The sequence below is a fragment of the Gopherus evgoodei genome, chromosome 1, assembly GCF_007399415.2.
Source record: "Gopherus evgoodei ecotype Sinaloan lineage chromosome 1, rGopEvg1_v1.p, whole genome shotgun sequence".
Lineage (NCBI taxonomy): Eukaryota > Metazoa > Chordata > Testudines > Testudinidae > Gopherus > Gopherus evgoodei.
The window spans coordinates 65,582,127-65,606,797 of NC_044322.1; the positions used below are offsets into that span (position 1 = coordinate 65,582,127).

The window sequence follows — 24,671 nt, forward strand, 5'->3', positions numbered from 1 at the left end:
AAAGGCCTAATTTTCAAAGGATAAGAGCTCAGCTGTTTATGAAAAGTTCAGGCCCATATAAGGATGTCTCCAGTTGGCCACCCAAAATCACTAGTTACTCTTAGAAATATTTGCTTCTCTTTCTTCTAGATCTTCTATCTCAAACTAGATATGTAAGTACATTTCTTCTCTGTTGGTGCAGAGAGGAAGAGCTTACACCTGAACATCCTTAAGTATCTAAGGGGTTTGCCATCTCAGAATCTTCAGATGACACTTCAACAGCAATGAACATACAACAGGAACAGTCAAACAGTCAAACTCAAACAGTAAAGTTACCTAGACAACCTGGAATGATCCAGCAATCTTTTGTAAAGTTAGAGCTATATCTTGCTCTTAAAAAAAAATAGCCTGTCTTAAGCTTGATTGGAAAGGTTCTGGAAACACAAAACACAGAGAAGTCAACAAGACTTATTGTTCCTCCATTTGTCTATAACATACATCAATACTATTTGGGGACTATGGGTGCTGATAGCATTTTACAGCCAACTAAAGTATCCTTCTGTCTCAGCTGAAGCCTGCACATCCATTCTGCAGTATTTGGCAGAAATGTTCACTAAAGCTCATGTGATAGCTTTACAGATTTCTAAGAAAGAATGCCTTTGCATTCATTATCAAGGTTTAAGTTATTGCCCTGGTTGAAAGGGCTGAAAGGTATCTGACCCTTCTTCCTAACTCCTCATTCAAAATTCTCCTAGAAGGTTCACTACCCTCCTCTGACTATCTAACTATGTCATCTTTTTTGCAACTATTTTAGACTATAAATTCTCAGGGCTGGGATTATTTGTATCTTGTACAGTTCCAACAGCGGTGTCAGTTCTAAACAAAACAACATCATTAATAAAAAGGGTATCCTTGGGTTGATCTTTTTGCCACTCATTCAAAGTTGAATTGCAGGATTATTGCTGAGTTCCCTATGGAACAAAGAACATCTCTGAACTCTGCTGTCCTTTCCAGGCAGAGACAAAGAACTTTTGACATCTAATCAGTGTAGTCTGGATTGCTGGGGTTCTTTTGGTTAGTGCACAGGTTGAGCATAACTACTGCTTAGCTCAAATAAATGGAATTTGTGCCATTTGATCTCAAAAGTGGCACAACTGAGAACGACCTATCTTGCAGAAATCTTATAAAATTTCCTCCTACAAATCAGAGCCTGCACTTCCTCAATTCTTTTGGCCGCACAAAGAGCCTCTAGAATAAGATCTTAAAAAATAGGATCCTCACTGGCTTTTCTTCTTCATGGGTTCAAACAGAGGAGTTGTTAGAGCACTCCTGTCAGGTCTAAGTGCAGATTGCATCTTCTGCACTGGATTAATTAGCTCAAAAAAGGAAGGGGAGATCACCAGTTCTGGCAGCTGCCTTCACAGGTTTCAGGGGTCTATAGCCTCTGTAGCCAGAAACTGGGAATGGGTGACAGGGGATGGATCACTTGAGGATTACCTGTTCTGTTCATTCCCTCGGAAGCACTTGGCATTGGTCACTGTCAGAAGACAAGTTACTGAGCTAGATGAACATTTGGTCTGACCAGTCTAGCCATTCTTGTGTGTGAATAGCTACTGCCTGAATGTATATTGTCACCACATACAATTATATGAAAGATATTAAAATAAAGGACATACACTGAAGATCAAGATAAAATGAAGCAAAAGTAAAACTGGTCTTTCAGTTAAATGACAATGCTACAGGATGGAGCCTCTTATATATTACAAAAACAGAGAAACAATGTTGAAATTAAATAATATGTTCTCAGTATCTGCACTGGAGGTCTCAAGAAACAAGCTTGACCTGAGCCTATCATTGCTGTTACAGATCTGGTAGTAAAAGCATTAATCTGAGGGCTTGTCTACATCAGAAAGTTGCAGCGCTGGTGAGGGAGTTACAGCGCTGCAACTTTGAAGGTGTACACATCTGCAGGGCACCACCAGCGCTGCAACTCCCTGTTTGCAGTGCTGGCCGTACTCCCGTTTTGTCTCGGGTGTAGAGGATCCAGCGCTGGTGATCCAGCGCTGGTAATCCAATGTAGACAGTTACCAGCGCTTTTCTTGACCTCCGTGGAAGGAGGAAGCCTCTGGTAATCAAGCTGGTTTCCTTTCCCGGTTTGCTCTCTCGGTCCCGGAGCCACCCAGCAAACCGCAGGGAAGGAGACCTGCTTGCTCGGGGTTCCGGGACCGAGAGAGCAAACCGGGAAAGGAGACCAGCTTCGCCGCGGTTTGCTCTCTCGGTCCCGGAGCCACCCAGCAAACCGCAGGGAAGGAGACCTGCTTGCTCGGGGTTCCGGGACCGAGAAAGCAAACCGGGAAAGGAAACCAGCTTCGCCGCGGTTTGCTCTCTCGGTCCCGGAACCCCGAGCAAGCAGGTCTCCTTCCCTGCGGTTTGCTGGGTGGCTCCGGGACCGAGAGAGCAAACCGCGGCGTTCCCGGTTTGCTCTCTCGGTCCCGGAACCCCGAGCAAGCAGGTCTCCTTCCCTGCGGTTTGCTGGCTGGCTCCGGGACCGAGAGAGCAAACCGCGGCGTTCCCGGTTTGCTCTCTCGGTCCCGGAACCCCGAGCAAGCAGGTCTCCTTCCCTGCGGTTTGCTGGCTGGCTCCGGGACCGAGAGAGCAAACCGCGGCGTTCCCGGTTTGCTCTCTCGGTCCCGGAACCCCGAGCAAGCAGGTCTCCTTCCCTGCGGTTTGCTGGCTGGCTCCGGGACCGAGAGAGCAAACCGCGGCATTCCCGGTTTGCTCTCTAGGTCCCGGAACCCCGAGCAAGCAGGTCTCCTTCCCTGCGGTTTGCTGGCTGGCTCCGGGACCGAGAGAGCAAACCGCGGGGAAGCTGGTTTCCTTTCCCGGTTTGCTCTCTGGTCCCGGAACCCCCCTTGAAGCCGCCCAACAGCGCTGCAGTGTGGCCACATCTAACACCACTTGCAGCGCTGGTTGCTGTAAGTGTGGCCACTCTGCAGCGCTGGCCCTATACAGCTGTACTAATACAGCTGTAACAACCAGCGCTGCAAAATTTTAGATGTAGACATGGCCTGACCCTCAAGTGACAGTTCTACTACAGATAATAAGAACTCACAAAAATCAAACGACTTTAAAAAAGGTTTTCATTTATTTAATTAGAATGAGAATTACATCCCTGGACAAGGATTTTATTTAATTACTGGGGTTTAAAATACTTTGGACTAAATATGATGCATACATGAGTTTAATTTTTACTGATTCACTGGAAAGCAGTAATAATAGTTAAGTAAATCTTTCATGCAAAGAAAGAGTCATTTCAATACAGAAATGAGTATGGTACCTATTTTTACGCATGAGAGGTGTAACCTATGCTGGTATCTATTCAGATTAGTTATCATGAGAGAGAGAGAGAGAGAGAGAGAGACAGATTTATTTCAGGCACTACAATCATTAAAATCAGCCAATCTGCAGTTTCCCTTACATTTTAGTATTACTTTTCCCATTTACAGTAGTCTGAAACTTAAGCATATCATAAATTAATTTCCATTTACTTAAGGAAATCTACTTTTCCTTACATTTTAGACTGGTGACTTCTATTCAGATCAGCCTTAGGCTACTTTACATGGTGCTAACCTGCACAAACTTAATCACTGAAGAGAGTCTAGCGAGTGCCAATTTTTTTTTTCTGTCATGGATGTAAATTAGAAAAAGAAATGCCTTACTGAATGCAGAAGGGGTGTCCTGGCAGTAGTGAACCTGTTCCTCCCCCTGCTTGATTAGATATTAAAGATTAGCAAAGGCTCAGATAGAAAGGGAATTGATACAGATCTCTGACCATTCCTCAAATTGATCTCAAAACTATTGATAAGGTTGGAAACTGATGTGCTAAAATCCTCATCAACTATTTACTCCACCTCTAAGACCAATGATGGGCCTCCTGACTGTGCCATTTTATTTGCACTGTGAAGTGCTTAGCATACTTCAGGGAATTAGAAGAATAATATCTATTATTTATCATATTTCTAAACTTCCAATAGGCTTTTCCGGCCTGCTCCACAAACGTTCCTTGAAGATGTTGTTTCAGGACTCAGCTACTCTGGCAGCTTCTCCCCTGGATGCTAGTGGTTACTGAACTGAAACTTTACACACTTCTGGATGCACAATGACATCTGTTGCATAAAGTCCTCAAAGTAAATCATGGGAGAGGTATCTATAGCTTGTTATATTTGCTGTAGCTAATGATTTATGTTAATTAGAGTGTTTTAATATTTACATTGATTGATGTGAACTTGTAACTAATGTAGTTGCTAATGAATAAAAAGTAAATAAAAAAGCAGTATTGAACTGTAGTGGATAGAACACCCCCCCCCCATGACTTCAGGACAATGTCATTATAAAAATCTAGTGAAAAGGTTTTAGAGGCTTAAGGTGCTATGACACTCCCAGAATAAGCTTCTTTTCATAGGAACATAATGTTTCAGACTATTGCAATAACAGGAAAAAGTCTAAATTGAGAGAAAACGCCTCAAGCAGCAAATACAAAAAATAATTACTAATTTTGACCATAAAAACGGGCCAGATTCTGAAGTGAAAACAAGCGTATGCCACTTTGGTAAAAGACAATCCACTCAGTGAAAGAACAGAATAGATTGGAGAAACAAAAATGTATCTGAGATGTCAGCCTTCGGGCACTATGCACTACAGTGCTTCCTTTATAAGATTAGGTTTCTGGAACTAAAATAATCAATGACACCTTATGAGAGATTTTTGGGAAGCCCAGCCTTTCCAGTGAACAGTACCATAGGGACTGCAGAGGAAGCAGACAGGAAGAGCAAAGTATCTTGCTGCAGAACCCAAGAACCTTTAAAGGACAGCTCCTCAGCTGGAAGAACTATCTGTTCGGACTGAGAAAACATTTAATTAATAATTACAGTACATAAAAAGAACAGTTAAAATGGAAAACTCTAATGGAGATGGTATCTTTCAGTTATATTGTAAAATATTTAGTCAGGTGACCTTAGAAACAACACTGAGCTGATACTGGACATTTGGAGGAATTTAAAGTATAAAAGGGCATTCATGGCAAGAGCACAACTTCGGTATCATCGTAGTGAACGGACTCAGAACTGCAATTACTAGAGTAACCAGTGACAGCATGTACATATTCACTTTTCCTGGTAAATAAAGTATTTGATATTTTTGAAAGTGTCTGTGTAAGATATGTTCAGATGCTTATTATTGTGCAGTCTTAAGAACAAGTTGCACATGCCAAGTCAAAGTTTTGAAAGACAAGACCATTGCAATATGCTGTAAAACAAGTTGTTGAGTAATAAGTTGTTTAGGTAAAGTCTTGTTTCCTATGGAAGTTTTGGAATTTGCAGCCTGAAACAAGATGACATTACCTGTATTTGTGAAGATTATGACATAGCCATTGGCTTTAGTTAGATATGGATCGATATCCAGTCCCACCTCCCCCTGAATCTTTTTCTTCAGTTATAGTGGTACAGATCCATAACATGAAGACAAATGCCTTGGTTTACCCACCTCATTTATGGTTATGTGATGAGTTTAACTGCAGGTAGTGCCCAAATGTGTCGCCCTATGCTCAAACATGGCGTCTGTATGGCCAATTGTCGGTCAAAAGGTCACATTGGTACCGTGTGCAACACCGTAGTGCGGCGTGCAACATTATAGTGCCGTGTGCATTTTCCCGCTCTTTCTGCCTGGTCATCTAGGGGTCAGGCTAGTGCCTTGTGCAAGAATACCAACGTGCCGTGTGCATAAGAGTAGTGTGCCGTGTGCAGATCCTGTTTATGTGGAGGGCTCCAGCTCAGAACCTGGAAGGCGAAGGAGCTAGGGACCAATCAGATGCTGACATGAGTAAGACAGCTTTCAAATAAAACCATCTTGCGCCAAGATCTGGAGGAGTATCCATATGTTAGCGGGAAGGCCTGATCACCCTTTCAGCCAGAAGGGTCTCCTGCGTATCTTGCCGGCTCGTATCGTGACCTTTCCCGCCAATTCGTCATGCCCTTGGTGCCTGTACTGCTGGTCAGCTGCGCCTGGAGTGTGGTATTTGTATTCTAATTTCATTGAGTATTCTGTTTGCTTAGCCTCTTCTCTTCTGTGAGTATTCTGTTTGCTTAGCCTCTTCTCTTTTTCCCTCCCTTATTTGGTACAGAACTGTATATATTGTTATTTGGTGTAAGGTTATGTAATAGTATACGAAAGTTAAATTGTTGTATTCATTGCTATTGTGGTTAATTGTTGTACTTTACAATATTTGATTAATGTGCGCACAGTTTATTTAGTTTTTGTATATCTGTTCTGGGTTTTAATAAGCAGTTAATTATAGATTGTTTGATTTCTTGTTGTTGGATGTAAATAGATTGTTTCAAGTTGTGTAAATATTCTCATCCTAATAGCATTGTTAGTTAGTAAAAGTGCTCCTCCTCAGCCCAAGTTGTAATTTATCCCATCAATAAACGGCCACTTGGTTTTGAACTTTCAATCTGTCAAGTGTTGATTTTCCTCACTCGATCAAAAACTTACTCAAAGCAGTATTGGTCTCAGACAAAATGAAAAATCTCAAAATACCCCTCTCAGGGTATGAGGCTTCACTAGAGAGTATTTAGTACTCAGGCTGTATTGAAACCTAATATAGTACAAATATTATGGAGTTTTATGCTATCTAGATGACAGATCCTTGTTACAGAGGTAAAGGGGGAAGTTTATTTGTGGAACTAGACACTCGTGCTGAAACAATAAATGATAGGTTTCAATTACATATGAAAGAGAGAAAAATATGTCTTTTTCCAAATTAGTTTTATTATTTAGAGTCATATGATTGACCCAGAAGGCTTACAAACTCTTCTAAAAAAAATGAAGTTGTGTCCAAACTTATTGCACCTAAGAATTTCTGTTTAATTATTCTGGATAGTTACTAGCTAGCTATCTACAGTAATAAACCCACTGATAGTTGCTAAAAAGAAAAAGGGTAGTACAGTAAAAGCTGTGTTATCTGGCACTTTACCAACTGGAAAGCTCTATAAACCGGCAATTCTGATCTTCAATGAAACTCCAGTTTATAGTCTGGTTGGTACGGGGCTGGCAGGCTCCCTACCTGGCTCCACATGGCTCCCTGGAAGCAGTGACATGTCCCTGCTGCTCCTAGGCAGAGGGACAGCCATGAGGTGTTCATAGTGTGGGAAGCGGGAGGAGAGTGCAGGGTTGGGGCATGGGAGGGGCTATGGGCCCTGAGGGAGTTTGAGTACTGGAGAGGGCAGGGGGTTGGGGTACAGGAGTGGGTGTGGGGTGCCAGATCTGGGCAGATCCCCACAAGTGGCAACCTGTCCTCTGCACACTGCCCCCAGCCCACCCCGAGCCCTTGCCCTGCAGCTCCCATTGGCCTGGAATCAATTTTAAACTACATAGGAAAATCTGACATCTGAGGATTTTGCTCCAATGAACTAAGGAAAACTGTTTTGGAACACTAGTTCCTTTCCACCAAGAGAGGGAGCAGGGTTAAAGAAGTAAAACAGACTGAGAAGGAAGTAACGGCAGGTCCACAGCATCAAAAGAAAGAAGCTCTCAAAATAGATGTTAGTATGTTTCGCTAACCTTTTTTTTTTTTTAAATCGTTGAGATACATTATTTCTGTGAGAGTTAATATACTTTTTTGTGGCAATGCAACTTCAGTATAGTATGTTTTATTTTTAGATGGTGATTTGGCCTGTATAAATAGCATAAAGCAAATGCCATCTATTTATTATCTGCACGTACTAGCTCAAGCACTAAACTGACTCACCAGGCCAAAATACACAGGTGCCCCAAGCCACAACACGGTTACTCCTCCAGCCACTGCGGCTGAAGTTTGGTCAACGAGTGGTTGAACTCTAGGCTTTATTTAATGATGACCCTCATTCTGCCATGTACCAAAGTCAATCCAACAATGGTTGGTCGCCCCTTCACTGTCCTCCAGTGAATCAATTTATTCTAGTCTCACAGAGTTCTCTCCTGCAACTGCAGAAGGGAACCCTCCCAGTTCACGTCTAGGGCACCCCAAAAAAGGAGGCAGTGGTATGAAGAGCAGGGAGGCAGCCCAAGCAACTATGGCAGGCACCTGCCTATCATTCCAGCCGAGAATTATTATGTAGGGGATCTGAATAAACCCAACTCATCAGATAAAGGGCTTGAAAAGAGAGAGCGCTGCCACTCCAGAGTCCTACTGCTGGAGTGGTTGGGATCCACTCATTGCCAGTGACCCCTGTTTCAGAAGTGGAAGACCAGGACCACTCGCCTCCTTCGCCCCCACTCCTCTGGGGAACTGTATACCTTGGCAGTGGATGCTGTCTTTGGCTGAGTTAATATTGACACTAAAGCTGCCTGCAGATTTAGGAAGGCCTCCCTGAGGTTTTATACTCTGGTAAAATAACTGTCCAAATGAGCAATCACAAATGCAAAAAGAATATATATAAATAACTCAGATTATACCAAAGTTGATGAGACTTAGCCAATAAATATTTCTACTTGCTCTGGATGAATGAATGGGCGGGTGAATTTCCAAAGCTATATTCATAATTGTTTTGGACTGCACTGTGTTTAAAGGGAGTTCATTCTAGGTATGCCTCTGAAATGCATATTAAACACAGCACATTCACTGTTAATCCTCATTTGCAGGGACAAACAAGTGAAGTGCTATACTCCAGCACTAGCACTTAATAGGTTCCCCCTTGTTTTAAACTCAAAATAAACCACTGACTTTTACAGGACAGTGATATAATCCTTGGCATCTATTCAAATTTCCAGGCTGTATCAAGGGCACATTGCTAAATTAATGCAAGATCAAGAAGCTGCTGATATATTTGCTTTCAGTTTAGAATTACTGGCATATGATGCTTCTTCCACAGGTATAGGTTCTAGACTATAAAAAAGGCAAGATGGTACCGAAAGGCCTATAGCCCTTCAACTTCCAAAAGAATATCTAAAACAGGAAAAAAAAAAAAAAAAAAGCTCTGATGTCCAATTTGAGCTTCTGCATGGGGGAAAACAGTGAACCTTTATATTTTTATTAAAATATTTGGTCAGAATAACTGCTTCAACAGCTTTAGTTACAGAAATGAGCTCTGATTTTAGCATGACATCAGGAACCCATCTGCCTGGAAATTCTGATACATTCTTTTGGTAACACTTAGTGGTTAAAAGAAAAAAAGTTACAATAACCAAATCCTGGTTTGGCTGCCCAAAAGCCAAACAGGATTGAAATGAGTGGATTCGGCAGAATGTGCAGTACACTTGGTGGCGATGTTCAGCTCAGATACAGAACTACTGAATGCACAGTGTGAGAAAAGTCAACAAGCCTGAAACGTGTTGCTTGCTAACGCAATAGGCAATCCTTCGAAGTGGGTTCATATTTTTGTTTTCCTGCTCCTAATCTGATAACAGAAAAAGAAAGATGACTTGATTTTAAAAACAACATTTTAAAATCAAATTTTTTTTCAAGATCTCAAGTGTGAAAGTGACTACAGGAGAAACATAAAACTGAAGATTAAAGACTGAGTATCAAGTGTTCTCTCCTGCCAAAATATTAAATCCTAGTGTCAAACTCAGTCATGGGCTACATCACGGGTCGGCAACCTCTGGCATGTGGCTTGCCAGGGTAAGCACCCTGGTGGGTAGGCCAGACTGTTTACCTGCCGCGTTGGCAGGTTTGGCCGATCGCAGCTTCCACTGGCTCCGGTTCGCTGTCTCAGACCAATGGGGGCTGCGGGAAGCAGCACAGGCAAACCATGGCCAGTGGGAGCCGCTATTGGCTAAACCTACCGACGCAACAGGTAAACAAATTGGCCTGGCCTGCCAGGGTGCTTACCCTGGCAAGCAGCATGCCAGAGGTTGCCGACCCCTGGGCTACATCTTACCTGCTTAATATACTTATCAGACTCCTATGTCAGACTAAAATTCTGCAGAATTTAAAGCTTTCATGTTTAAAAAACAAAACAAAACCCAACTCTCATGTTTGCAAAAAACTTCCTGACTGGGAAATGATACTATGCTCTTTGACAGAGTCTTCATCACTGGCTGAAAAAAATAGCAATACTGAACATATCCATTATTGGACACAGGTATATACATATTAAACTTCAAATAAAAGTATGTGAACGGTAGCAATTTTGTAACTGATTCTCAACATATTACTTCAACAATGCTATAAACAATATCTACATTTTGCATGTTAACTATATCCTTTTTTGTAATAACTATTTAAGAAACCCAAAAACATTTAACTAACAAATCAAGCAGAATAATTGGTTCCTCATGAACACTAATGACCTCTCCATTAGCAATTATTTTTTAAACTATTTGTTCACCAAAAAGTGACAAACATTTTACCAACTCAAAAGTGGTCAAGGCAAATTTTGACAAATTTTGTTGAAAAATTTGCCTCTAGATGGATACAAAGTATGCAAACTTCATTTTGAGAGGACTAGTTTTCGGTAACCGAATACAGGAAACTCTGGCCTTCTCGTCCTTAACAACACAGCCAACATAACATTATTTTGTAGGTTATCCAATATACAAGTCACACACACATTAGAAACAAAGGCCTTGATCCTGATCTTAACTTTATGCATAAGAGTAGTCCCACTAAGTTCAATGAGACTACTCATGTATGGAATTTAAGTGATGACAGGATCAGGGCCAAAATTAGGAACAGTACTTGATCACAATGTCTTCTGTGAAATGGTTTGTTAATTTGCTCTCATCATGCTAATATAACACCACCTGTGTTACCATATTAATACTCAGTACTGTATGATACTCCCTGCTGACACTTTGCAACTCCAGCTACAGTTCTACTTATCAAGAAAAATGACAAATGAAAAGAAATGGAGTAAATACCAATGAATCTCTAATTCAACATTATAAATATTTTGCAGTGGTTAAAATATGTGCCTCTATAGTTCACTTCTACTAACACAGCTCATAATCTGCATGGGGCAGAATCTAACAATTTCTAGGGTTATTTAAATGCTGCATCTGGAAACAAAAATAAAATTAAAATTAAAAAAACCCAGCAAAGGCTAGACTAGCTCAGCAAAGAACCCTGAAAAGATAGTTTAGGGATGCAACATACAAGAGATAGGTAATCCTTTAACAACTAGGTCCCAATACTTTATTTCACTATTCAAATTAGATAGAAAACCAGGACTATCACAGCAGTCTTCAGAAAACACAGATCAACAGGATAAACTGAGACAAGAACATGCAATTTATGAATATGGCTTATTACCATGGTTACAAGGTTTCAGAACTGGTCTCTGATTGGTTGGGCTGAGATTTTGCAGTATATCTGTAAAAGCAAGTGAAGAAAAGAAACATAATACAATCATCCATTAACTTTCAGAGGTGTAACCATATTGCCAGGTAGATTTTTTTCCCTTCAGGTTAAATATTTCTGGGAGCAAATCGGTAAAGTATCTGACTCAATGGAGAACATTATGACTTTCTTCCCATTTAATTATGCTACTATAAACCCAAAAGAGATAAAGTGCATATGTTTCTATACAAGAGTATTGTCATAACAATCAGGCTATGTTAAGTTCAGTACATTGATTTGCAAAGTGGTACTGACATCAGTCAACTGGAATGAGCATCTCTGTGAAATTTGTCATTGCAAGGAGAGGATTACACATGCTGCTGGGACTCTAAGGAGTTCTAGCCTGCAGCACACTGCACTTATGATACATTTTTTAAGCAAAAATGTCTTTCTATGTTATAATTCCTTAAAAAGTAACATGAACAGGTATAATATTCACCTTTAGGCCTTGGTGTCCGTTTTCTCCGGTCTCGGAAAGCAGCACCTGACTGCAAAGCCTCCAGCAGGCTATCCATCACTCCTGTCTCATCACCCTCTGTGAAAAGAGATGGTGGGAATTCCATCAGACCCTCAGGGTCACCACAGCAATGTCAAAGCATACATGAGAGTGAAAAAAAAAGCCTTGTGCCATTACTAAAATTAGCAATTTCAGACTTAGACAAGCCTTTACCTTGCTCATAAATCAGATCTCTCATAATGAAATCAGTGTCATTAGTGTTTGTACTGCTGTTCAGTAAAGTGGACCAAACTTCATTTGATTCACTTCACACCACTGCTTTCTTTAGTGAGATTCAATACTACCTTCAAATGGAATACGATTCTATTTATGTATGTGTGTCTGAACCCCATAGGAAACCACAACCCATTGTGAATCAGACATTTCACTTGCTGAAAGTGGTTCGTTTCAGGGAATCAGCTCCTAGCATAAAATCAACAAGTTGTTTAGAACACATTTGTTACTGAAATTCTGTTGTCTGGGCTGATAGCAAAAAATTGTATTTCCCTGTATACTTTTGAGAGCCCTTCCCCCAAAAAGATTAATCACATTAGACAAAAAAAGATAATTTGAGTCCCTGTTCTATAAAATCAAGCACAAATCATTTCTCTGTATAAAGCCAATAGAGTAATACTGGACTAGAGTGAACGTGGACTACAATGAACATGTTCATAGCTAACGTACAGAAACCAGCTTTGCTCTCTCATTTAATAAACTGTGTCCATATTCTATAATTTACCAATTTAGAGTTTTTCTACTTACCATATTAGACACAAAAACAATGTCCCATGAGACAAGTATAAATGTTACCGTAAATGAGGTTACTCATTATTTGTGTACATGCATTTATACCAACAGTACCATGAATACAGTTGCTTCTATTATCAAATAAATTCATGAGTAGATCAATTTTGACCTTTAGTGTCAGGTTTACAACATCAGAGCAAACTAACTGGTCTATAGAGCTGTCAAGTTAATGACAAAGCCATCTGCACTAACTTCAACTTTAGTTGGAAACCTCTAGGAATGAGTGAGTTTGCCCTGGAATAGCTAGACGACACTGCCATAGACATTCTAATATGAGAGGCACATCTTGCCCATGAGAAGGCAGTATTTCACCAAATCCAGAAGCCTGGATTAGCAGTGAAAATGGAGAAGCATAAAGTAGAGAAATGGCAGAGGTATCTTACTTGAGACACTAGGTTGGAAATAGGAATTTCACTCAAGCCATCTAAGATGGAAGCTATAATTAACAGCACCATTGCTCAAACTAAAAAATGGGCCAAATATTTTATTCTTATATTCATATGCTCCAGGGCCAGAAGAGACCACCATCTAATCTGATCTTCTGTACAAACAGGCCATAGAACGTCCCCAAAATAATTCCTATAGCATATATTTTAGAAAAAAAAAATCTACTCGATTTAAAAATGGTCAGTGATAGAGAATCCCCCACAATCTTTGCTAAACTGTTCCAAAGGATAATTAACCCAACTAGCAAAAATATGTGTCTGACTTCTAGTATGAATATGGCTAGCTCCAATGTCTAGCCACTGAATCATGTTATCTCCACTCAGTTTGAGGGGCATGAACAAAAATGTCTGGTTCCAAGAGATAAGTTGTTTGGGGCTGCATTCCAGCAAACAGAAGAGAGACGCCTAAGAACTAAGGAGGAAACATAAGTTGGTGGGCCGAGATTTACATATGAAAAATGCTATCTAAAAGCTAGGTATCATCATCATCATCATGATGTCTGGGTTCCTAGATTCTAACCTACCCCAAACTTTAATATCATCTCTACCCCACAAAAAATCCTCAAAAACAAACAAAAATATCCCTCCTAAATATAACCTCTCCTGATACAGAAAGACAATCATTACTTCACTAATTTAAAAAAAAAATCACACATTTAAAAATAAAAATAGGAGATATAAAATGTTAGCTTTCTAGAATCACAGCTAAGTAAAACAAGCATTGCTTCAAGCACAGCCATTTCAAATTTAAATAAATTCTTTCACAAATATTCTTGTCACTTAAAAATTCTCTGTGGTACCAACAATACACGTAATATTAATATGGGAGCCAAAGATCAATCATATTAATAACAATTTCTGCGGCTACATAATGAATTTCACTTATTTTTCACTACTGGGCCTTTCACCTGCATTTTGTGCATTAAGCGATCTCCTGTAAGACTACTTATAACTTCAAATAGGTGTGCAAGATTAGTTTCCCTCTCCCCCCGAATGTGAACATTCCCACCAAAGTCACACTGGTCTGAAGGACAGGACAGGCACTATTCAGCTGCAGCAGGTTTAATATCCAGTACTACATGTCTGTTTAGGGCTAAAAACAAAGATTTCCATCTCTTCCTTACAGTATAACACTTGCTACGGACCTAAGATACTAGTCCTTAAAATTACAGAATTATTATTTGTAGGGAAGTTATTTAGTTATTTCTATAGCTTTATTAGTTATAATTTTCTTCTTCATCTTCAAGGCTAACATGTAACAAGGGATCCTACCTTTACAAGCAGAGGAATATGAAGAGAGAAGTAACAACTATTTATAAGACCAGCTAAAACATTTAAAAATAGTATTCCTGTATGTGGCATACACAAAAGATGGTGAGGAATGGTATACAGGTTTTCTTGACATGCAGTTAGGATGACTTGCATAACCCACTAGTGGTTAGGCCCATTATAATTAACATGGCAATCCCAAATTCATGACAAATAAAACCATCTTGCCACAATATATTCAAGCCTTTGCCTTTTCATATATTTAGACTCCACCTGATTTCATGTGATTTTCTTAGATATTCACTTTTGTGACTGAAACACATCTTGATATCAACACAAAGGTGAAGCTCTTGGAAAATCTGAGGCACAACCTTTCAGTTATTTGAGTTACAAAGAAGAGGACATAAAAATTCTTTGTCATTAGCAAAATTTGTAAATATTGTGCATGCTAGTAATTCAAAAGGGGCTGAATAAAAAAGCATACCTTGAAATTTGTACTGTCACTAGTTACTGAGGAATAGTTGTGGACTCAGTTTTGAGGGAGGGGAAAAAAAGAAAAAAGTTTATGCAACCAAAAAACTGAACTGTGCATTATTCATCTCAGAATTTTGCATAGTCCAATGAAGCCCTCACCCTTTTCTAATGTCATGCACAGACAGAGAAAAACCCATTCAGCCTGTCCATCTTGATCAAGGGCCTGGCGGAGACTGGGACTGTTGCTTTCAAGCTTATATCAATGTAGCTTCCGTCCTTGTCTTTTATGATCTCTCTCTGACCCCCTCGCCCATTTATCTTTTCAAAATCTCTACAGACTTGATAGTTACTTCAGAAAGTATTAAAGAGCAGTTTTCAAAAAGATGAACTGCAGCATAATCTACTACACTATACAAATACAAATACAGAATAGAGACTTTAAATAAGTGAACAGGAATAACGTAATTAACAGGAAAAACAACCTTTTGAAGTGTAATTATTAATGCCATTTGAGGATACTATCCATTTTCACACTTGCATGTAATATATTGTATTGACAAATTAGGCTACAGATTAAGGCTTCAATTTATTAGAAAAGTAAACCTCTTGTGTCCGTTTTTAAAATGCAACTTTTCTAGTAATTTTTCCTTTCGTATGAATATATTCACAAAACTAGGTTAACAATCATTACATATAAATTACAAACAGTCAATTTTCTCCATCCAAAACACAGAGTAAGAGCTAAATTTTCAAATTTCTGTGTCTATAATTAGGAACCAAATTTATATTTTGGCAGCTATTGTAAGTGCCGATTTAAATGACTACACATGAATGTAGGCAAGTAAATTAATATGTAGGTGCCTAAATACAGATTTAAGGACCTACACTTATGCAACCAAATTTGGCAGGAGAGATACAAAGTAAATATGTGTAAAATAAGGACATTAAAAAAGTTAAACAGAAATATACCAGGAATATTAGTTTTCCATCAGCAGGAATAGAAGAATATGATTGTTATAAACCCTGTATTACAACATGATGCTTCCGAAACTCATAACTACAGATCCTGTATGTAAACTGCTGGCCTGAAATTAGCAGATTTTGGATTAACCAATGACTACTCAAATATCAGTGATACAAGATATAAAATAATTCAGCTAAACAGTCTCAATGCACCGGCATACTGTTATCACATATATAATTTTGAATATGTGTTTGAACATGAAAGTACTATGTTATTATAAGATTACTTGTGGACAGAAATATGACTTTTCAATTTAAAAAATGCTCTCTCACCTTCCCACAAAGAAACAGTAAAAACAACGTTGAGTCACATTAAGATGATAGAAGTTCACTTTATCAGACGAATAGTATCTAATAGTGTGGCCCTACATAGAAATATTTTTCCTCATTTAAGGTGTTGCGTCTATATCCGACTATCTTCAAAATCCTGCAAATCTTTTCCAAGGAATGCTAGTCAAACTTCAGAGCAGCAATTCAGGAATAATTTAACACATGCTGTCAGCATTGCCTAATCCAGCTGTGCAGTTAAGAACTTTATCTGAGACCAGGGAGTTAGACTGTCAGTTTCCATTGGGATCTAACTGATGACATGGCAATTAGATAAAGCTCTTTGTTATACTGTAATTAACTGACAGGATTAAACCTCAACCCAGATGATTATGTTAATGAGGCCAACTGAGAACTCTCCAACACCACCTACTTTAAAGAACTCAAAAACCTCCCACATCACAAATTACCCAGGAATTTAAGGATATCATCAAATCCTTTCCCATACAACTCCAAGAGAAACTCTACATACATCCCCAACAAACCCACCCACCTTCTACATGTTTCCCAAGATACACAAACAAGGGAACCGAGGTAGATCCACTATATCTGGCCACAACACTCTTGCTGAAGAAATACCACGATTCACAGAAACCATCCTCAAACCAATTACCAAACAAAAGGCCCGTTTCCTCCAGGACACAACTGACTTCCTCCACAAACTCCACAATATTAACAACCTCCCTCAGACCACAATCCTTGCCTCCATGGATGTCACTTCTCTATACACCAACATCCCTCTCAATGACAACGTAGTTGCCTACCTCAAATATTTACAAGACAATGGACGACTCTCAGATATCCATCCCAAACACATTGCCAAACTCCATTTCATGCTCAACTTTACATTCAACAACAAACACTTTGCCCAAACCATGGGAACAGTCATGGGTACTAGGATGGATGCCCAATATGACCACCTCTTCATTGGCCATCTTGAAGAAGAATTTCTGGACAAATGCACTACAAAACTAATGATGTACCTGAGATACATTAATGATATTTTTATTCTCTGGATAGAGAGCTTAAACTCCCTCAGATTTCCTTCACAACTTCAACTACCACCACCACCACCATCAAACTCTCTGGAACATTCTCACACTAGCATCAACTTCCTGGACACCACCTTCAGCTTCAACAATGGAACCCCACAGAGAACCTCATACAAGAAATCCATGCATCACCACCCTACCTTCCCAGATCCAGTAACCACCTCAAACACTCCAAGGAATCTTATTTACAGTCACAGAAAGTGCTAAGAGATAAAAGTCTGCGATATAACACATTTAAAGCCACCTTTTCCAAACAAAGACACCCCACCAGAGAAATAGATTGCATACCCCTAGTTATCACTTACCACTCCACACTGGAACTTATACTGGGTATCACCAAACAACTACAACCCACACTCGATGGGGACCCCCATTCCAAAAGAAATCTTTCCTGAACCCCCACTTCTGGCCTTCACAACACGCCAACCTCTCCAAGCTCATCATCAGAAGCAAGCTCCCCACAAACCAAGACACACCAACTCAGAGCAACACCAGACCCTGCCAGAAGAGATGCTAAACCTGCAGACTTATTGCCACTGCTACAATGATCAACACCCTCCCACAACACACCTTTCAAAATTCGTTGGTCCTACACATGATATCAAAACGTGGTATACCTCATCCAGTGCACTAAATGCCTCAATAAAACTCTGAGGGTGAAACCATACAATCATACTATGCTCTCTAAGGAACTCACATAGGAAAATGATAAAAGACATCTTATCTGTGGCGCAACACTTTTCACACTCTATGTCTGACCTATCAGTCCTCATTCACAAAGGAAATCTGCACAACACTTTCAAAAGATAAGCTTGGGAACTTAAATTTGATTACTCAGCTAGACACTAAAAATCATGCACTGAACAGACATGCTGGATTTATGGTTTATTGCAATAATCTGTAACCCACTAACCTCCTCACTTTCTCCTATGACTGCAGAGGTAGCTCCGTTGGTGGTAGAAGCTGTCCAGCTGACATAGTGTGTACACACAAGCTAGTAAAACTTATGTTGCTCAGGGTGGTGTTTTTTCACACCTCTGAGCAACATAAGTTTTGCCAACATAAGTGGTAGCGTAGACATGGCCTTAGTCTTGTATCTCCTTTTTAAAAAAAGACATCATGGTCTCGGCATGTTTCTAATATGTCAAAAAGAGACAAACCCCGTGGCTATCTGTCAAAGGTAACATTTGCCCAGAATAGTTGGCGCTTTCATCTTGTGTCAAGGGTTTTGCAAGAAACAACTATGGTAAAAAAAAAAAAATTTACTAGATATACAGTAATTGCATTATATTCGTCTCACACAACTGTTAAAAAAATAATAAAGGAACTGTTAATTGCTTCCTCCACTAAATGTCTTTAAATGATAGAAGAAACACATTTATACTCAGACTCAGAAGGCAAACTCAGCTTAAAAAAACAGATTTCCTGTTTCTTCCCTTTCTTTCATGGGAAATCATACTTACAAGTATATGCTTCAGAAAGACACGAGAAAACAACATGTATTATAAAACAGAGCAAAAAGAATAGTTAGAAATTAAGTGTATAAAAATTAGCTAAGGGTAGCTAATTGACTAGAGGGAAAATCTGAATGAAAACTGTAAAGAATTAAGAAACTGACAGCCATTTGTGGAAATCAGAAAACATAGAAAAGAAATAAAAAGGGGAAACAGTAATACTTTTACAAACCTATTAATATTGCAAAGAAACTAGAGGTAGAAAAAGTGTACGGCTAGCCAGTCTCAAACGATGCTTAGGGTTTTTTCCATTTTTTTTTTAACTGTTCAAGTCATGATGGAGAAAGAGTTTTGTTTAAGGTAATATAGAAAACTGATAAGTATTTGAACCTTTATACTCCAATCATGAGAGCACCCTTTTGTTCTAGAGAAAAGCTGAATGGTGACCAAGAAATCCTTTTGGTCCAGATGAATGGGTATTGTATGCACACAATATAAAACTAAGACTAGAGTTAAACAATTACAAAAGGAAAACACCTTACCACAGTAAATGAAAAACAGAAGAAACATCACCTCTGTTTACTTCCATTAAAAGAAGAATTAAATAACATGGGTCTATTTATTAGTAAGTAAGCAACAAAACAAACAAAAAGGATATCTGACTTTATTCTAAAAAAGATAATATAATGTCAGAAGACAGTAATTTGCTGCTGAAAATTAGCATGCTTTCTTAAAATTAAGCAAGCAAGCATTATTTGGCTTCCCAACTACATTTTCAAATATACTGATATCAATTACAACACAGAATATAAAGTCTACACTTGATATTTAGATTTGATCACAAATATTTGCACTATAAAAAACAAAATAGTATTTTCCAATTCCCCTACTACAAGTACTGTGGTGCAATCTCTTTATCATGAAAGTTTAACTTACAAATGTAGAATTATGTACAAAAAAACCTGCATTCAAAAATAAAACAATGTAAAACTTTAGAGCCTACAAGTCTACTCAGTCCTACTTCAGCCAATCGCTCAGACAAACAAGTTTGGTTACAATTTGCAGGAGATAAAGCTGCCCACTTCTTGTTTACAATGTCACCTGAAAGTGAGAACAGGCATTTTCATGGCACTGTTGTAGCCGGTGTCGCAAGATATTTACATGCCAGATGCGCTAAAGATCCATTTACCCCTTCCATGCTTCAACCACCATTCCAGAAGACATCCTTCCACGCTGATGATGGGTTCTGCTCAATAACAAACCAGAAGCAGAGCAAATCAATGCATGTTCATTTTCATCATCTGCCACCAGCAGAAGGTTAATATTCTTTTCTGGGGGGTTGGGTTGTGTAGTTTCCGCATCTGAGTGTTGCTCTTTTAAGACTTCTGAAAGCATACTCCACACCTTGTCCGTCTCAGATTTTGGACAGCACTTCAGATTCTTAAGTCTTGAGTCGATTGCTGTAGCTATTTTTAGAAATCTCACATGGGTATCTTCTCTGTGTTTTGTCAAATCTGCTGTGAAAGTGTTCTTAAAACGAACATGTGATGAGGAGTCATCTGAGACATGAAATATATAGCAGAATGCGAGTAAAACAGAAGAGGAGACATACAATTCTCTCTAAGGAGTTCAGTCACAAATTTAATTAACGCATTAATTTTTTTAATGAGCATCATCAGCATGGAAGCATGTCCTCTGGCATGACGGCCGAAGAATAAAGGGGCATACAAATGTTTAGCATATCTGACACCTTGCAAATACTTTGCAAAGCCGGCTACAAAAGTGCCAGGCAAATGTCTGTTCTCACTTTCTGGTGACACTGTAAATAAGAAGCAGGCAGCACTATTGCCCATTGTTTATCTTAGTGACTGGCTGAACAAGAAGTAGGACTGAGTGGACTTGTAGGCGCTAAAGTTGTACATTGTTTTGTTTTTGAGTGCAGTTATGTACAAAAAATATTTACATTTGTAAGTTGCACTTTCATGATAAAAAGATTGCATGACAGTACTTGTATGAAGTGAACTAAAAAATACTACAAATTTTTTTTATCATTTTTACAGTGCAAATATTTGTAAGAACAAATAATATAAAGTGAACACTGTACATGTTGTATGCTGTGTTTTAATTGAAATGGATATATTTCTAAATGTAGAAAACATCAAAAAATATTTAATAAATTTAAATTGGTATTCTATTGTTTAACAGTGCAATTAATTTTTTAAATCGTGATTACTTTTTTTGAGTTAATCGCGTGAATGAACTGCAAGTAATCAACAGCCCTACTTTTTACATACATATTCGAACACACACATACGTGCTTGCACACTGGAGTTTTTTACAACCCTGAAGCTTACTTTACTGCTCATGCATCTCTGTAACAAAAATTACAAAGTTAACATTTTAACTTATTTAACATTTATAATCTTATTCATTTAGTTCTCACATTTGGATGAGGTTTTAGGATTCATATATAGCACTTCTGAGTATTTATCTACACCTATATTAATATAAAGTCTGAATTTCCCTGGCCTTCAGCAAAATTGTTCATACAAGAATTCCTGAGCTTTTAATTTTAAGCTAAGTCAAATGTTTACAGAAATAGTTCCCTTCAGACTTAAATTACTGTGGCAACACAAGGTTCAAATCAACTCCAAGAAGAAATCAAAACTACAAAGGAGCGGCTAAGAAAGGACAAGATATAGTACAGTAACTCCTCACTTAAAGTCATCCCGGTTAATGTCGTTTCGTTGTTACTTTGCTAATCAATTAGAGAACACATTTAAAGATGTGCAATGCTTTCTTATAACATTGTTTGGCAGCTGCCTGCTTTGTTCACTGCTTGCAGAATGAGCAGTGCATTGGAGCTAGCTTGTGCGGGCTTGGACCCAGGGTGGACTGGCAGCTTCCTGCTCCCTTAAGTTCCCTGTGCAGCAGCTGCCCAGCAGGCTATCAATTTCTGGCAGTTCAGCTGTCCCTCCCCCTCTCACTGCCATGTGCTGCTACAGCCTTCTGTCTTGGAGCTGCTCCCAGGAGCCTCCTGCTTGCTGGATCGGAGCTGAAGGGAGAGGGGGCCTAATGTCAGGGTGTTCCCTTCCCCTCTGCTCCTGCCCTTGCCCTCTGCTTACCAGATCTCCACAGAGCCATGAAGGGACACGACAGGGCTGAGGACAGAGGGAGCTTGCTGACGGCAGGTGCTGTCTCAACTTGCTGGTCTACTTAAAAATGCAATATACTTAGGGTAGGGTCACCGTACTTAAAGGGGCAACGCGCATCTCTACGCATCTCTCCGACACAGAATGTGTGTCTCTGTTTGCCATGCTGTCTCCCCTCCCTCCCTTTGTGCTGCCTTGTAGAGTGTGAGGCTACATTAACAACAGTGTGTTAACCCTTCAGGGCTCAGCCGAGTACTAGCTCATCATTTACCAGTAAGGCATTCCCTGGGAAATATCCCACCTATTCCCCACATTTACATTAATTTTTATGGGGAAATGGGATTTGCTTAACATTGTTTCACTTAAATTCGCATTTTTCAGGAACATAACTACAACGTTAAATGAGGAGTTACTATATTAAGTATTATCCAGGCTGCAGCAGACGTTGCTAAAATTGTGCTCCATTTCTCACGATGAAAGTAGTAGAAAAAACTTCTAGTAACTGAGAAAGGAATGGTAATGATGAGAAATTACAGACCACTGTTTTGTAGTCTGTTCACATTCTGTATTAGTTAAGTATTCCAATACTATCTTTATACTCTTATGCAAAAATTATTTCCACAGTGATCACACCTCATACTTTATTTGCATGTTTCTAAAGTATCAGTGTGGCTCGCGTGCCTGCAGGAGTGTCTCAGCTAACCAATACTTCTGTCCATAACTCTCATCAACAATCCAGGGGGGCATGCAGGGAAGCTGGTAGTTTAGGGGCTGTGAGGAGTACAGCTCTAAGTCCTAATCTATTAGGAGCAACCCGAGGTATCTGATGTGACTGATTCAGCTCCTGCTGTAATCATGAAAAGAACTGAGATTTGGGCAACTCTCTGCATATTACAGGCACATGGCTGTGATTACAGAGGGGAGGAGGGAAGCACACAGGCACATGAACAATAGTGTCTATTATCTGTGCAATATCCATGCATAGCGAGGGCTGATCTGACTGCTCATCTTGCAGGGACTCTGAGCATGCTCCTGTGTTGACATGGTTACTGCCCAAACTGTTTCCCAGAACAGGGATTGCCAAGTAAGGGAAGAGAAGGTGAAAGTCTCACCTTTCTTAAAGCATGCACTGTTTGTGCCTATGGCGATGCTGTCTGTATCCTGTGAACTATGAGTGCCTATCCCATTACCGTGTCACATATTATGTATCCTTGATTGTACATAGACAGTAAGAATGAGCTTTGTTTACAATGCATTGGATTACACAGTAAACAGAAATTCTGATATGAGGAAGGTCTGATGGAGTGGTGACTATGTATAGGAAAATAATTCTGGTTCTCTTGCACAGTACCAACACATAATAAAGACTCAGAAAGGCATTCCAAGCTGACATGGTTCCACAGAAATGATAACAAAAATGCATTAATATATTCCCCTCTCCTTTTCCAAGGCTTCTTATAAGCAGAAAAGTCAAGGGCTCTCACATCTGGAACTGTCTTGTGACCATAGTAAGGGCTGTGGTATTTCAATATCATATGTGGAAAAGCAAGAATTAAGGAAAGGATGGTAGGGAATGTACAGTAAGCAGTACAAAGGAATCATCCTGGTGCTTTATTGACAACTATCAGGGGAAACCCAGTTAGGCAGCCTAAAATTCCCAAAGATACATTCCTAAATCTAACCAAAAAAAAGTCAGAAGGTACCTGTGACCATTTCACAGTCAAATTTGCTGTCCCACTGATGGCAAGAGCTGTGCCAAAGCCTATACACCTCTACCCTGCTATAACATGACCTGATATAAAACGGGATTGCATATAGTGCGGTAGCAGCGGGGTTCCGGCAGCCCTTTAAGTGACCGCTGGAGCCCTGTCACCGCTACCCCGGGGCTGGGACAGTGGGGCACAACCAGAGATTTAAAGGGCCTGGGGCTCCGGCTGCTGAAAGGAAGCCCGGACCCCTTAAATCACCGCGGGAGCCCTGCCATTGCGATCCTGGTGCTGCAGCTGCGGGACTCACTAGCGATTTAAAGGGCCCAGGGCTGCTGTGGGGAGACCCAGGCCCTTTAAATCACTGCCGGAGCCCTGCCGCTGCTACCCCGGGGCTGTGGCAGTGGGGCTCGCCAGTGATTTAAAGGGCCCGGGGCTCCGGCTGCTGTGGGGAGTCCCGGGCCCTTTAAATCACCGCTGGAGCCCTGACGCCATTATCCCAGGCCTGTGGCAGCGGGGCTCTGCCAGCGATTTAAAGGGCCTGGAGCCCCAGGCTCTTTAAATCGCTGCTGCAGCCCTGACACCACTATCCCGATATAACGGTGTTTCACTTATAACACGGTAGGGATTTTTGGCTCCCCATGACCGCGTTATATTGGGGTAGAGATGTATTTCCTTAGTACAAATGGTACTGAAGCTACAAGGGCAGAAGAGACTCCGTACCACTTCCAGACACCTTGAAGTGGGTTTTAGAGTACTTTATTGGTATGCAAGTGAAAGAGTGGAACACAATTCAGCTAACTATTAACATGTTCTTGAGGAAATAAGGCAGATGCATGGCACCAGCACACAATACATTGAATAACCACTCAACTGTCAGCCCCACTTGATCCAGAATGCCATGACAGCACTGGCCAGCACAAAGAGCACAAGGGTGGATAAAAATAAATGATTTTAAAAAAATGTTTTAGTTAAATAAAACACTTTAAATGTCTGTCTGGTAATGTTCTCCTCCTAATAAAGTATGGCAAGAAAATCCTCCAAATATTAATGATTAATCAGTTGAACTGGAGATAGTTCATCTCTCAGTTATTTCATAAATATTGGCTTCC

At 39.9% G+C, this 24,671-nt stretch overlaps 1 protein-coding gene across 1 annotated transcript in view; it reads right to left on the reverse strand.

Annotated features, from left to right (window-relative positions):
* DIAPH3 (diaphanous related formin 3) overlaps positions 1-24,671 on the reverse strand; it is a 553,931-nt gene that overhangs the window by 126,490 nt on the left and 402,770 nt on the right. The window contains exons 26-27 of the mRNA XM_030566194.1: positions 11,793-11,888; positions 11,267-11,326 (exon numbers count right to left, since the gene is read on the reverse strand). Coding sequence (XP_030422054.1) covers positions 11,267-11,326; positions 11,793-11,888 — 156 coding nt within the window. The remainder of the gene's footprint in view (positions 1-11,266; positions 11,327-11,792; positions 11,889-24,671) is intronic.